This window comes from Rhipicephalus microplus, chromosome 3 (assembly GCF_043290135.1).
Source record: "Rhipicephalus microplus isolate Deutch F79 chromosome 3, USDA_Rmic, whole genome shotgun sequence".
NCBI lineage: Eukaryota > Metazoa > Arthropoda > Arachnida > Ixodida > Ixodidae > Rhipicephalus > Rhipicephalus microplus.
In genome coordinates this window covers 28,277,490-28,292,853 of record NC_134702.1, presented here as the reverse complement: position 1 = coordinate 28,292,853, position 15,364 = coordinate 28,277,490, and the positions used below count along the sequence as shown (strand labels likewise).

Genomic DNA, 15,364 nt, shown 5'->3' with positions numbered 1-15,364 from the left:
CGGTGACGATCGAATCTGACTGTCATGAGCACATCTACAAGCAGGAAAAGGCTTCCGCAGTAAATATACAGCCTTCTTATTTGGCCAAAAAGTGGCAGCTGTTGCTTCTCTAGGATGACTACATCGAACTTTTTGAAAACCAAGTTTTCCACCTCGGCAGAACCAACTTCCCACACTGGAATGCCAGGAGAGACAACTTTGCGCATGTATGAGCACAAGTCTTCTAGCTTCAGCTGCCTGGATCTTTTAGTCTGTATGCCACGGTCCACTTCTAAGTTGGAAAATTCGAAACTCTGCAGCAACTGGTGTCTTTCTGCGATAGACTTGCATATATTTCGAAAGTTTTGGTTGCGCTGTGCAATAGTTTTCATGTACTGGTGTTTGGCTTCATATCGCATGCACCAGTATTGCTTTAGTGGACCAAGTTCACTGATGAGCCGAGGGTAATGAATCAAGAAATGCAGTTTGGGTATTATTGCACCAGGGTAGAGAGCAGCAAATGAAGATAAAAAAAATCGTATTTCATCTTGCAGATATGCCAAATGGTCGTGAGGAATCTTGTCGGCAAATGTTATATCTGCAATGCTTCTCAGAAGTAGGTACACTTCCCAGTGCTCATTTTGTTTAGGAACAATATCTGCAAACATAAGAGAAAAAAATCTGAATAGGCACCACTTTTGAGAAGCTGTTCCCTTGTATGCACTTTGCCCATTAAGAAAGGATTTCACGACTTCTTCCGGTTTGTTCTTTTTGTCGTGAGCACCAAAAACGAATGTGCGGATACGATCAAGGTCTGAGTGCCTAATTACTCCAGAACGAAGCAGGCCTTGCAAAATGTGCCTTAATACATGTGGAATGGCTCCCTCCAGCACATCGTGCATCAAGTCCGGAGGCAGTTGCACTGTCACATCAAAATAGGCAACATCTGTGAGTGGAGATTCATCTTTAACGCCGTACAGTGCTGTGCCTAGCTGCCTATTTATTTTAGCACTTGCAACGTGGTTTTGGTGCAAGGGCAGATTTCGAACCTGAACATCACTCTCGTGAAAGGCAGTGTTGAACGCCGAGTTTGGTGAAGTACAAAATCTGCATGGACGACCACGGCTGAAAGAACACGTGAATCCGCCAAGTCGATTCATTGAAAGGTTATCACCGGAAAAGGCAACAAGAATCGCTCTCACCTTTACCGCAACAGAGTTCTTCCACAGAGTGAAACCAGTCATCCATAAAGCTGATACGTCATCTACAACTGGCTTCAAAATAACATTGATTCCGTGCTTGATGACAAGTCTATATGGTGCAACTAAAACTACATGGATAGAGCTGAGCTGTGATCTGTATTTGGCATGGATGTTTACCACGCTGAAATACACGACAAGGATTTTGTGAACACCCCGCTTTGACCCCAGCGGATTCACTATCTCCACTTCGTCGCTGTACAACACAAAAAAAAGCGTATACTGCGCGCCATCCTCGAGTAGTGCATGCAACTTTTCTTTGTATATGCAGCCATCCCTAAAATTATGCAGCGTTGGTGAAGGCGCTCCTGTTGAGAAATCTAGCTCTATGTGGTCGCGGAAGTTCTCAGAGGACATAAGATTTCGCATGACACCACTTATAGGAACAAACTGAAAAGTCTCACCAGCACCAAGATCACGCACTTCAGGCTTTACGTATGGCAGGTGACGCTTGGCGAATTGCTCTCGCTTATATTTACTACTTGCTGCTTGAAAAATATCCTCTAAGAATTCACCAGCGAGTAACTTGCGCAGTTCGATTCCTGCCGACTCCATCGCGATGTTATTTTCAATGACAGAAGCGAATGTCCGAATTATGTCGAGAAAGGTAATCTTGAAGTCATTGAAAACACTTTCTGCCGTAGAGTGCGGTAGCTTGTGCACTTCTGCAACACGAAAAAAAAGTAAGCACAGCTGTTTTTTTATTTTCAGCACGAAGTCGTTGATTGTGGTCACTCGAGCAGTGGGAACAGAGACCGCATCGCATTCCGTGTTGATCATGTTCGACGAGCAACCAGATGAAAACATTTCACTGTGATCACCCACTGTGTCGTGCGCAGCGCAGCTTGTTGTGGCACGCACCGGTGGTTCTTCGAGGACTGTTGGTTCAACACCGGCTTCCTCTGCGTCATCCATGTCCATATATCGTCTGTGCACACGGTAAATGTGCCTTCGATAAGATTCGAACTCACTGTAGGTTTTCGCACACCCATCCACACCGCACATGATAGAAAATCTATTGTCGTGGCGATGGTCTCTTATGTGCCAGACGACTTTGCAGAGCTTCGTGGACGAGAACGCACATCTTGGGCATGAGTGTAACATGTTCACTCGCGGCAGTATTTGCGTACAGCCGCTGGGCGGTATTCTGGACTAAGTACGCCGACGGCTCACCATGATTACAGGTAGCTACATGGCAGACGTAACTGCAGTTCTATCCGTAGTTTTCACCAGCCGAACTGGGCCAGCATGGCTTACCATTTAGGACCAAAAAGTTGACAAGACGGCGGAGGGCGAAAAACATGAACCGGCAACACGTGGAAGCTCCGCATTCTTTGAGGGTTTTTGCACGGCCGGGCTAGACTGCACCTGGAAGGCGGGCGTCGTGGAGGAAGGGGGGGGGGGGGGGGTGGGTGGCAAGGGTGAGATATTTTCACTGACAATAAGGATAAGGAGTAGTTGCCTTTACACGGGAATTCATGTGCCGTCTTAGCTGCGGGTAGCGAGAGGGTACACATTCCTACACGTGTCTAGCAGCGCCGTGAATATTGGTCGATGCAGAAACGGTTTCTTTCAAAATCAAGTTCAAGATCTAGTGAAGGATTCGACGAAACACCGTCTGGCGAGGGGCATACGTGTCTTGCAAATAAACAAACACTCGCCAAATTTGCAACGATATACGTTGCAATTAGCGAGCGTTTGTTTATTTGCAAAACAAGTTCAAGATTTGAAAAAGCCACGCTAAACTGGACGGACATGCTTTTCGTGGAAGTACACTGTGCAGGTGGATTTCTTGGACCTGCCCTTCATCGTGCCCGAAATACAGGCTGCCCGTAGGGAAAGCGCATGGGTTGGTTTACTTCATGCCACGCACGTGCTTATTGTGACATTTCATTCGTAGGGCAAGTATTGAACTTCCTGAGAAGCTACGGCAACATAAGAGCGATGTCCCCAAGTTCCAGTGACAAAGAGTACGTTCGCGGACCACGGCATCTATTTTCACAATGCCGGCGTCGTCGAACAAGATGCAGCTTATTTAAACAGGTTTTCGCGAAATCCTGGCCTATCCAAGACAGTCAGTCAGTCAACAAACTTTTTACACATTCCCCTGAGGAGCTGACGTCTTTCAAGACGGCTGGTCGGCTGCGGGCGGCACCCACGTCGGTACAGGAAGGGCATGCCCCTTTCGCAAGGAGACAGCCAGTAACTTCAACCGGCTTAAGGTGCGCTGCTAATCGAGTGCGCTCAATATAATTTCGCTCATCATGAAGAATAGGCACGACCCCACGGCAGGAAGAAAAAGTACGCGAATCGTGGAATTTTTTCTTGCAGCTAAAAAAAAGAAGAAAAGAAGTGGATATTTCAAGGGCTAGTTTTTCTTTGTTAGTCTTGATATTGCACCTAAGAACAACAAAACAAAACATTTGTTTACTCCTTACTTTGATTGGCGTCCCTCTGTTTCAAGTAAAGTCCATTAATTAAAGGACTGCACAGCAAGCATAACTGCAATTAGTCTCCTAACCATGGTTATAGAAATTAAACGGGTGATTCCACGGGAGATAAGGTAATAAACCGAACTGAAGTGAGATCGACAGGAATCTGAAAAGGATGTATCACATTTGATTGAGTATTTCATATTTTATGTATATAGCACCAAGCAGCCCGAAAAGGAACCCAGTTTTCTTTTAAACTGCATAATTTATGGGATCAAAAATATGGAACATATTCAATGCGGGGGACCAATTTCATCACCCGTCGTTCTCGACAGGTGATGAGGGTGTTATAAGCAAACATTACCGTTGAATTTTTTGTGTGAAATGTATGCGACAGAAACAGTAAAGTAACATTTATGAAACGTACTTGTAAAGCGAAGGAAACTATTTTTGAAAAATTTCTGAATATGCAACACTAAGTATAAATTGTTGTTGGGCGATTTGATTTAACGTCAGTAGGGTACATAATACCGCAAACTTGGAAAAAACACAGATTCTAGTAAATAAGTAGGAGGGAGCAGAAAGGTCGTGCGATAAACTTCTTTGTTTATTTGAAAGAACAGGCCACCAGATTACAAATCTCTGCGAATGCGTGCGTCAAAATCGGTAAACACTGGTCACATTCGCGTGTCAGAAAGCTGCAGCTCGTTTTGGTAAAGTAAAATAGTCGTATCAATAATGTAAGCTGTGCCTCTTTTCTTAATGTCAAACGCCCCCAATAGCTCGCACTAATGTTTCGTTGCTTCTGCCTATTATCTTGACCTCGCGAAGCCGAGGATCACATCTGCAGGCTATACCATGCGCAGGTAAATACGCATTTCTTTTATTCTTTAGAGATAAAGGATGCTCCCGAGTCGGTCGTTGAGACAGCGTCCTGTTTGGCCTACGTACGTATTCCCACACGACAGCGGTATTTATGCAACCGTCACGCATTTCACATAAGGTATGGTGTGCTTCTTCAGGCATCCAGGCATTTCTGTCAACGTGGCTGACCCACGGACACCGTCCAGCCAACTTGTGTGGTGCCGAGATTACGCCCACGTACCATGCTTATTCCAGCTCACAATCATCAAAAGGTAGCAAAGGTTTGCTTTTGCGTCCACGTCTGGTGATGATGTAAAAATTTGAACGACTCTCGAGTGCAACGATCCCGGCGGCGATACCAAATGTTTGTTTTGTCGAGAAGTGGGTGACACGTGTTATTGGTACCTACTTTACACAGTGTTTAGACTTGAGTGAATAGCCGTTTGTAGAAGAATTATTAAGATGCTCGCTTAGCCGAATGTTTACACACCGACACCAACTCGAACAATCAGCCATTTTTACACACCAACCCGGTTGCCCCACGTACACCCACCTCAGTTGTCTATTGGCACAATGGTCACAGTAACTTAGAGTGGTCTAGAGTGGCTATAGACCACTCTGGGCTCCGTGTTTCGGAGCACAAACCGAGATCTCAACCAAAAAGTGTCACTTTTTTTGGTCTAGTGAAATATGCCGATGGAATATGCATGCCGATTCGACGCTGCAGTGTACTGGTTTAATATGGCAGACAGTGTGCCATCTTAAGAAGCGGAGGTTGGGAATACTTTCTAAGAAGAATAATAAAACATTAATTGGACAACTGCAGATCGAGAAGACATACGCGCCCGATATGTTTGAACTCTTTAGTGTGATTCAGCGGTCCTCTGGATACCATTCAATTGTACGATATGCCGGGGCCATCCTGATTAAATGCGTCGCAGTGGTCTAGCTAAACTATATATGGTCATATCTCCGACGAGCTTTGTAAAGGCAGCCACCCGCCCCATTATTCTGTCAACTAACATGATTTTAATTAGAACTAACAGACAATGACTCCAAGAAATATATAGAGGGTGTTATTAGAAGTAATTGCAATGTACATGTAAAGAAAGAAAATGGCATGGAAAGATAGCAGTCCGCTGGTAGGGACCAAACCTGTGACCTTCGAATAACGCATGCGATGCTCCAGAGCAGGGGTTCGCAACCTGCGGCCCGCGAGGCACTACTATATATGTGGCCCCGGCAGGACGTCCACCCCCCCCTCTCCTTCTAACCTTATTTCTTCGTATACTTAAAGGACCAGGCAGTTTTGGCCTAAAATGCAATTTTTTTAGTAACCAATGTTTAATTGGAACCTCATGACGCGTGCTTAAAATAAACATGATTTTACAGTTTTTTTACATTATCCCTTTGCTCGCAAAGCCCCCCCCCCCCTTCCATTTGGCCCGTCGCTGTGCCAACTTCTGCTCTAGAGCATCGCACGTGTCGAAGGTTCGGTCCCTGACTGCGGTAAGTTACCTTTTCGTCCACTTTTATTTCGTCAAACTTACATTGCAATAACTACGAATAACATTCCCTATACTATCTCTGGCATCATTGTCTGTTAGTCCTCATTAATATTCTGTCGAACAAAGAAAAACGAGCCGTTCAGTTTTCACTTCTTTCCTTCAGCCAATGTATGTATATCTTTCCTAACAGAACAACAAGACCTTGAAGCAACAAAAAAAATTTCTCACACAGGTTTTGATAGTGAATATTACCTACATGCAACACAATCACTCCATTAGAGTCTCTCTCGGAGTGAGACCGTGCGGAAGTGACATAATATCGCTTGTAGAATAAATGATGTTGACACCGGTGATTGTTTTGTCACGAACTCAATGGCCACGATAAATGAAATCTTAGCACTTCATTCACGTGCTCGGAGAACATATTCAAGTTCTCATCGAATGGCCGAGAGATAACAGAATTCTTTGCCTACATTATGCTTGAAGCAGTTTGTTTTTACGAGTGGCCTTGAAAACTGTGTCTCACACCTTTCAAAACAACACGTGGGGAGCTGCATCACACTATCTGAAATAACACAACCGCTGCTTAATTAGTATTGAGCGAAGTGGTAGCTGCACATGACTTCTGTCGTCGTAAATTCACGTTAAAACGGACGTGGCATCTGCCTACACGAGCGAGTCATGCAGCAGAGAATTAATATAAATTAATTAATTTGTGCGCTCGATGCACACAAATTGAATTGAGTTAGCTTCTTTGTGGTGGTCTTACTTATTTGTACCAATGTCCATCTGGTTAAGCGCATAATTGTAAGCTATATAAACATGGAAGGTGGTGGCGCGTTACAGTGTCGAACGTTAGGGGGGGGGGGGGGGCAGTGGTTTTCAGAATCGGAAAAGAAAGGAAAAGTGAACCCCGCAAATATTTGCCGCCAACTGCGACACCTGAGCAGTGGTTCACTGGGGAAGGGGGATAATAGACTAGAGTGGAGAGATGAAATGGGAATAAGAAAGCGAGAGAAGAGACCAGGAAAAAAAAAGGGGGGGGAGAACTTGTTCTCTTTTCATGCCCTTCTACTCACTCGCTGTCCCCAACTGGACCGGCATAATGAATAAAATGTTCTTTATTACCTTCGCATGCCAGCTACAGGTTTCAGACAGGACAAATTTCCGCTGCACAGAGCCAAATGGTCTTCAAGATTCAAAATTTTAACAACAGACAGCGTCGTTGTGATAGTTACCTTCAGGAGGCGCTGATTACTGAAACGCGGCAGGGGGCGCACACATCGACGGAAGCTGAGCCAGGCTAGGGTGGCTAGCCAGGCAAAGAGCAGGTTGTCGCAGTGTGAACGTGTCAGCAGCTTTCCTCCCGCGCCCACGTGCTTGTGTATTCATGGAGCCGCCGGAATTCCAATATTTGGTGTCATTTCAAGGCCGCAAGAAGATTATTTCTGCTCGTGGACCGACGGAGGCGGACATTTTGGAAGCCTTGAAGACGACAGACTTTGGCCATTCTTTGCAAGCATGCCGGATTGAGGTATGTTGTCTCTATCCTGAAGTGCATCGAATTGCATTGTGACAGTGGCCCAAACAGTACTGATTATATTCCGTTGTTAGCACGTGCTTCAACAGTTTTACCAAGCATGCGCTCGCGCTTTTCGAAGCGTGGGGCTTTTCTTGCCCTGCTCTCTCACTGGAGCTGTCGGCCCGCGAAGCGTGCACGTGGTCTCGGAGTTGCTGATGGGAGATGTAAACCAGGTTTAATCTCCGCTTCGGCGGCGCGCAACCACCCTTTGCTGGCATTCGCAGTGGTTGTGTTGCGATAATGTAATGGTGCGAATCGGCTATCGGGGTGGTTTTAAAAAAAAAGTGAAGAAATAAGTGTGGCCTCGTAACTGTGGCTCACTTCGGAGGTCAACTCAACAACACTGCACCGAGGATGGGGAAGTGGGAATGACAGATGTAGAGGATGAGAGGTGAAAATGGTAAAAAAAAATGCGCACTCGATCTGTCTCTCGGAGGCACGCACGAACTTTCATTAGCGGAAAGTGGGGCAGCGCGCTTGGTCATCCAGTTATCGAGCAGGCAATGCACCAAGACACGGCGTTGGTAAGATGAGTGGCCGTCGCTGAGTTCGTTTCCTGGTGTTCAAATTGAGCGAGATTGTTCACGAATAAAGGCATAGCTAGGATGTTAAGAGGTTAGGTATGTAAGGAGATCAGCAAAAAAAAGTAAGACTTTTGTACCGCACGTAAAACATGAAATCAATAAAATTGGACTACAAGAAAGACTTATTATCAATTTCGAAGGACATGGAATAGGCTAATTTCTGTGGTTACTGCATGTATCTTCCATAGTGAAAATAGCGTGGGTGCAGAAGCTGCTTGTTAGCATCGGCATGCGCAGGGTTCCCCTCTGAAGAGGGGGGCTGGGTGAAGGTTGCACGCCGGGCACGTTCTCTCCCCCCACCCCGAAATTTTTTTTCGCTCTGCCTACACAGAACAAAATGAACGTTTACCTGCCCGGTACCCACTATAGATCAGAAACGTGCCCTCCCCTCTGAAAAAGATATCTGCATACTACCCTGGCTGACTTTGCGCTGCCTTCTGAAACTCAGCACCCCTCTCCCTATTGTGTCAATGAGTGGGGCAAACATGGCGACCCCCTTCTACGTCTTAATTGACAATAGGGTGAGGGGCGGGGGGACCGCCAGCTGTGCTCCCAGGTATGCTCGTCAGAAACTGAAAATTCTCAAAGCTAGCGTAAAGTGTTGTGTGTGTGTGTGTGTGTGTGTGTGTGTGTGTGTGTGTGTGTGTGTGTGTGTGTGTGTGTGTGTGTGTGTGTGTGTGTGTGTGTGTGTGTGTGTGTGCGTGTGTGTGTGTGTGTGTGTGCGTGCGTGCGTGTGTGTGCGTGCGTGTGTGTGTGTGTGTGCGTGCGTGTGTGTGCGTGCGTGTGTGTGCGCGTGCGTGCGTGTGCGTGTGTGTATGTGTGCGTGCGTGCGTGCGTGCGTGCGTGCGCGCGCAGTCTTGTGTTCTGGATGCTTGTTCACCAATGCTGTACGTTTGCCCCACGGTCGGCATTTCTGTCTCGCAGGTGTCGTTAGGTGTGTTTAATGCTTTGTATTCTTTGATATATTGTGTTGCTTTGTGTAGTGAAATCATCAATAATTATTAGGTGTGTGAGTATTCAAATTACCAATGGAATAGCGACGGATCCTTTATCTCTATTTAGCTATTTCATTGCCGAAATGTGTGCACTCGAAACATTAATGGGCTATCAACACTGTATTTATTAGCGCATGATTTCGCTTCTGCAAAAAACTATGGTGTTGCCAAGCGGTGGTGTTGGATGTTGAAACACAGTTTGAATTTTAGCCATTTTTGTAAAGGTGATAGCTGCCAGGTAAAGCCAGCTACATAGGTCAGAGAAAGTGTTTCCCAGAAACAGTCTGGAAGATAGAAGTGCAGCATAGCGTTCTTGCAGAGTAATATGAGAAGCACGATCATAAGATCGACTTCGACATCGCTTCTGTTCTTGAAACAGAAAGGAATCTATGAAGGAGGCTCTTGTTCAAATGCTGTTACATTCAGAACACACCTGTAAACATGAACCGGTCGTTAGGAACAATTCCCTCTGTATACGTTCACAGCCTCCGATACGCGAGAGAAAGAGAAAGCAGGGGCCATTGTCAAACAAGACGGGGAGATGCTTCCATGACCAATATAGTCATCTCCTTAGGAAAATACCGAATTGGTTCCGAAACGTCGAGATCTCTACGAACTTGGCTAGAGCCATTTCTAATTTCTAAATTGTGATACACTGTAGAAGAAAAGTTTGACGACAGAGATAACAACAGAGCTAAAAAATTTGCTTCAGCTTAGCGCACGCAAGAAATGCAGCCTAATAATTCCTTCAACGTGCGAAAATATAAGGCTCCATGGTCTATTGAATGAAGACTTGTGCCATTAGCGTATACAGTATTTTATAGATAGCAGATACTGTGAGTGTGGTTTTTCGTTGTAGCACAGTGATTATCTTCTGCTAGTACAGCAATCATTAAATGCTTTTGTTTATTTCTAATTGATGTTATGAAACAGTGAAATTTCACAAGTTTAATTGTCACTATTTCACAAATCTGAACTTACTGATACCGAATGTCCAGACGAGTAATTTACAATGCTCTTTACAATACATACATTAAGGGTTTCTCGACAATACACACGGCATCATGATAATAATAAAAAAAAACAGGACAAGTAAAGTGATTCTAGGGTGCTATTGAATATAACATTGGTAGTCTGCTTACTTCAGGTTCTGTGCCTATTGAGGTAACTTTATGGGAATTTGAACATCACATCTGAATCTCTTTCAGGTATACAACGTCCGACATGATGAATTTGTGGACCCACCAGCTGGCCATGTCTTCTCTGAGAAAGATAAAATCAGGCTTGTGTGCAGTGAAAACTTCTTAATGAGCTGCAGGTCAGTACCTAAATTTCAGGTGCCAAGTTTAATATTGCTTTTGGAAAACTGCATCACTTACTAGCCTCTGTTTTCAGCACAACTGACAAAGTGACAGCAGTGCATGAAGGTAGCCTGCCCAAGACCCTTGAAAGTAATGAGCAGTCACCTAGTCAGCAGCTTGCCTGCTGTGAAAATGATTATAGGCTACCACCTGTGCCCTTAGATATTAAGGATGCGATTGAAAGGACACAACCAGGAAAAGTGTCCAGTCACACTAAATCCCGCATTGTAGGGTGGATTGCAAATCATCTCATGACTATAACAGTGTAAGTATAGGCATGTATTTGCATGTGTTTAATTCAGTACAGGTTTTAAAGTTGCTCTTTTTTACAGCTATCCAGGAAGCCTCTACGAAGCAGCTGCAAAATCTCTCGTGTTGGAATATCCAGTGCTAAGGGACACTATTGGCACAGGCTGGGTAAGCACTAAAGCAATGGCATTCCTATAACTTTATTGGGATGTCATACATGTTGGTGAGCTAGACTGCAGGTGCCCTTCAAGTTATTTTGTTCTTGGAGAGCATTCAAGAAGTTTCAACCCCATATTTATTACATTTGAATAATTGCCATGCATGTTCTTAGAGTCGTTTCATCGAACTCTGATAATGGCAGACATTAACTTGAGGGTTTGATAATAATCATCAACTAGGTGCCCATGGCCAATATATTCATATCATGCATTAATAAAGTTAAAAACTGGCCCTGGTTATAAGCTTTAACACCGGTTTAAGAGGATAAATACAGATGTAATGCATCGCTTCTGGGGATTGAATATTACCACTAATGGTATATGTAGTTTCTAATCACAGCTTGAATAGAGGCTCACACAAGCTCAGTTCTGCGACTGAAATGCCACGATCTTCGCCATGCCGCATGGCTCCAGCACATACATAAAATGCAGGAACCGGAGTTTGGAATGAGCAGATAAAGCTAAAATACAACAGATATGCTGATATTACTAGGAACAGCTAAATTTGCCAGGTATTGTCACCTGAATCTGCTTCTGCCCCATAGCAGGTTAAAAGCAGTGTATCAAGGTTCCCAAAGAATCATTTGCTTCAAAAGTGACCATGTTCAAAGAGGACAGTGTCCACTGTGCGGAAATTTGAAATAATAAAAAAAATTGTTGTTTCCAGGACTCATGGAAAGTCTCCTTGAAATACAAATTCGCATATATGAGGAAGTCTCTGTGCACAGTTCCAGCTGTTCAAGCAGCGAGAGCAGCTTACGGAAAACGCAAAGACTTAGAAGAAAGCACCAATACTAAGCGGCACTGCCATGTGGTAAGTGAAACGTCAAATGGACTGGTACATAGAACTCAACTATGAAGTCACTCTTATTTTATGTGTGAGCTACTGAAGTAAAACATTATTCATGTTTTTAACGATATAACCTCTTCATATCAACACATTAAGAAGCCAGGCAAGTTTTCAGGGCCATATTGACAGTTAAAGTATAGTAAATGCAAAATAAGACAAAATAAATTTGGTAAACAAAAAAATCATCTTATCTCCTATGGAGAACAAAACAACAACTTTCACAGTTTTCATGCAAGGCTCTATTATTTGAGTCAAGATGGTAACGCTCTATCAAACTTCTATGTGTCCCTGTATGTTTAAAACTCGGCGTTTCAGCAAGTGCCGCGGGCATGTTGCTCGATTCCTCATTCTTTTCTTCATTTTGTAGCTAGGTTCCCGACTTGGCTGATTCCATGCTCCTTGGTTAGCAAGTAGTAGATTTATTGCTCGGTATCAGCTTGTTATTGACATCATGCATCATTCCAGCTTTAAATATTGTGTTCTACATTTTGCACCATACTTATCACTGAAAGTGACTGACAATCCTTTGATTCAACTATTAAACTCGCATGAGTACTGAAATAAGTGGACAGGTGAAATCAAACTACTGCAGCTCAGTGAGCATGTGATGTGAAAGCTCCAACCAGCGATAATTAATGCCCTTTCAGTGGCCACCATAAACAATGCCCATATGCTATGCTTGGCTTCAATATCTGTCTGTCCTCTACATTAGAAAAGCTCCTTATTGCTCTTTATTTGTTGACTACACCATGTAACTATACATAAACCAATGTTTTTCCAGAAGCTTTTTAGAGGTGAACATTTTTTTTTGGGGGGGAGGCAAGATACATATTAGGTTCGAAATTTCAAGTTTTCAAACTTTCTTTTTATATGAAAGAACAAGCACTACTAACTAATATCTGGTCAAAGTTTTACATATATGACATACATATAAAGGCAACAACTCTTGTATTCTAACACCGACACCGCAGTTGGCAATATTTAAAATCAGTGTTACCTCTTCAGACTCCTTCTGATATAGGTAGGAGGCGTGGTTCACTGGTTTTACACACACATTTGCGATATGCTGGTTCACAAGGTGTAAATTTGGAAGTGGTGAAGTGCCGAGGTGGTCGACATTGGAGAGAATCATTGTGAGAACTTTGATATTAACATAATTTATGACACACTCGCAGAGCAAGATGGTATCAGTACACACTGCTTCAGTTCTCTTACGTAAGTCAACCCTGTAATTGAGTTCTCTACACATGTCCAGTTCAAAAAAATGCCAACATTCTTCAACTGAGCTAGCAAAAAGTTGAGTTTTCATGTCTGCCTATTTCATGTCATTTGTCGTGATCTTTCACTGTGCAGTACCATCTTTTTTTTGCTGATTAGATTGTAGATCTCTCCCAACATGTCGCTTCTCAGCATGATGAGGCTACAATTAATAGCCATATTGACTACATGGTGAAAGAAATCAAGCGGCCTATTCCTGACATGCAAAAACTCGGTGATTCTATGGAGCAGACAAGACCATCTAGACAGAAGTGGATGAAGGAAATGAGGCCATCAACAGCAGATGTGGTGCTGAAATACCCTGCTTTGGCAAAGGCTGAAATGGTGAGCAGAAACAGCTGTGGTTTTGATCCTGCTGCAGAAATGTATGTGAGAGAACTTAACAATGAGTTTTTTTATGTTATCGATAGTTGCAAATTTGTTGGTGATTCGGTACAATTTTTTTGTCGTTCTAGCTTCATGAGGAGTTCATTGCTCTCACTGGCGTTAACTTAGAAAAAAAGGTCCTGGAATTTATAAACCGGTATGGAGACCGGTGTTTTGAGCTTGCGAAGTGTCGTCGTTGCGCGAAGGAAGCTGTGAAAGCAATTGAAGAAGAAGTCGAGGCACTGGATGGTGACGAAAAGAAATGTACGTGTAGAAGCTTGCCAGCTTTTCCAGTTTTCCCAAATTTCCAAACTTTTATAAGTCATTTTCATAGGAGTATTACTGTCAATGCCCTTATATGTGAAAGTTTGATGTGCCTAAAAATATTTCGTCAACAGATCGCTTTGCCGTTGGCATTGTCGAGTTGCTGCCCATGCTCCTAAAGGAGCAGCCGCGATTTCTGCAGGGACCGGTGAGCTTATTTGCTTTACCTTTTTTTATATCAGCTAGTATACTTTTCATCAGTGATGCTGATTTTATGTATTACTCATTTTACAGGACACCTACCCTGCCCTTTCGCTGAAGGGCAAAAATGCCTCTGAAGCTACAAACATAGTTGCGAGCTTTGAAGGGCTTAGTGTAGAGGTGCTTGATGTAATTGCAGGTATGACGGCGCTTATGGAAATATACTGGATATTCGATGTCAAGTACAGTGGCGCCAACAAAAAAACATTCACTCTACTTGAACATTTCTGTGGCTTGCCGACAAGTGCAAAGCAGATGCCGCTAGTCATACGGCAAATATCATCGCTTGAAAAGGCAACTTAAGTTATGCCTACAGACGTGTGTTATCAATAAATGTTTTCATATAAAAATGCACTGTGTGGCATATTTCATTGCTCCCTGGCTTTTGGAACAATGCATTGTTTTGTTCCTGACAATGTCAGCCGCATAAACCTGTGGTTTTATACGGCCGTTGACACTCAGCAGTGAATTTGGAGGTGTGTTCGTAGTGTCTTTCATGATAATATATTTCGCAGTGTGGAACAGAACCAGGTGTTTTCCAAGAAAAAGTGCTAAATACCATGATGCAATACATTGGCAATTATTCTGATTTTATATGTATAGTGCATATCTATATTATTGGTATATATACCCGCATTTTCGTCGCATTCATTACAGCTACAATGTTCTCGGTAAAATATGGCCATCAGAATAATCAATTCAACTAACCTGGTGTGCACACAATTGTGTATTCGAAGAGTCTGTCGTACCTCCATACCAGCCGTAGCTAGTAAGAACGTAGCATCGATTACTAACATATTAGCTTCGTAACTTTGGAAGAAGGTAGTGGAACTTGCTACTTTTGGGTAGCAACGGCTTGTCACATATGTTACAACCATATTATAGTAATGGGAGTAGTAGTAACTATTGCTACATATGCCGTTACTAACAGGAAGTAGTAATGGCAAGGCCAGTAACAGTTACTACCCTTGTTGTTGCTACCTGCTGTTAGTAACAGCAACGGTAGTAAGGATTCCTACCCTTGCTTTTACTAGCTGCTGCTAGGAACGGCAAGAGTAGTAACAGTGACTACGCTTGCCGTTACTAACTCCCGTTACTAACAGGGTTGTAACATATGTGACAAACTGTTACTACCCAAAAGTAGCAAGTAGCACTACTTTTTTTTTAAGAGTGTGGGCTTCTATGGAAGTTACGCTACCAGTTTACATATACCCTGCGTTAGCTGTGAAAATGGTGCCGAATGAGCTTTTTCAAGGCTGCCGGTCAGCGCTTACGCATTGCAATCATTGAAATTCGCCAATGACTTCAACTTGG

General features: G+C 43.5%; 1 protein-coding gene across 1 annotated transcript; it reads left to right on the top strand.

The window, feature by feature from the left end:
- The first annotated feature begins 3,761 nt into the window (after window positions 1-3,761).
- LOC142761615 (sterile alpha motif domain-containing protein 3-like) lies at window positions 3,762-14,402 on the top strand. The gene is made up of 9 exons (XM_075889142.1): window positions 3,762-7,576; window positions 10,412-10,521; window positions 10,599-10,829; window positions 10,897-10,981; window positions 11,699-11,845; window positions 13,259-13,483; window positions 13,615-13,789; window positions 13,924-13,997; window positions 14,084-14,402. Exons 1-9 carry the CDS (start codon window positions 7,433-7,435, stop codon window positions 14,351-14,353), a joined length of 1,461 nt encoding a protein of 486 aa, XP_075745257.1. The 5' UTR covers window positions 3,762-7,432; the 3' UTR covers window positions 14,354-14,402.
- The last annotated feature ends 962 nt before the right edge of the window (window positions 14,403-15,364 follow it).

Excerpts from the sequence above, each read along its gene's own strand:
- LOC142761615 (XM_075889142.1), top strand. The coding sequence starts at position 7,433 with ATGGAGCCGCCGGAATTCCAATATTTGGTGTCATTTCAAGGCCGCAAG. Across the intron at positions 10,522-10,598 it reads AACTTCTTAATGAGCTGCAG|CACAACTGACAAAGTGACAG; the intron begins GTCAGTACCTAA and ends CTCTGTTTTCAG. Across the intron at positions 10,830-10,896 it reads CATCTCATGACTATAACAGT|CTATCCAGGAAGCCTCTACG; the intron begins GTAAGTATAGGC and ends TCTTTTTTACAG.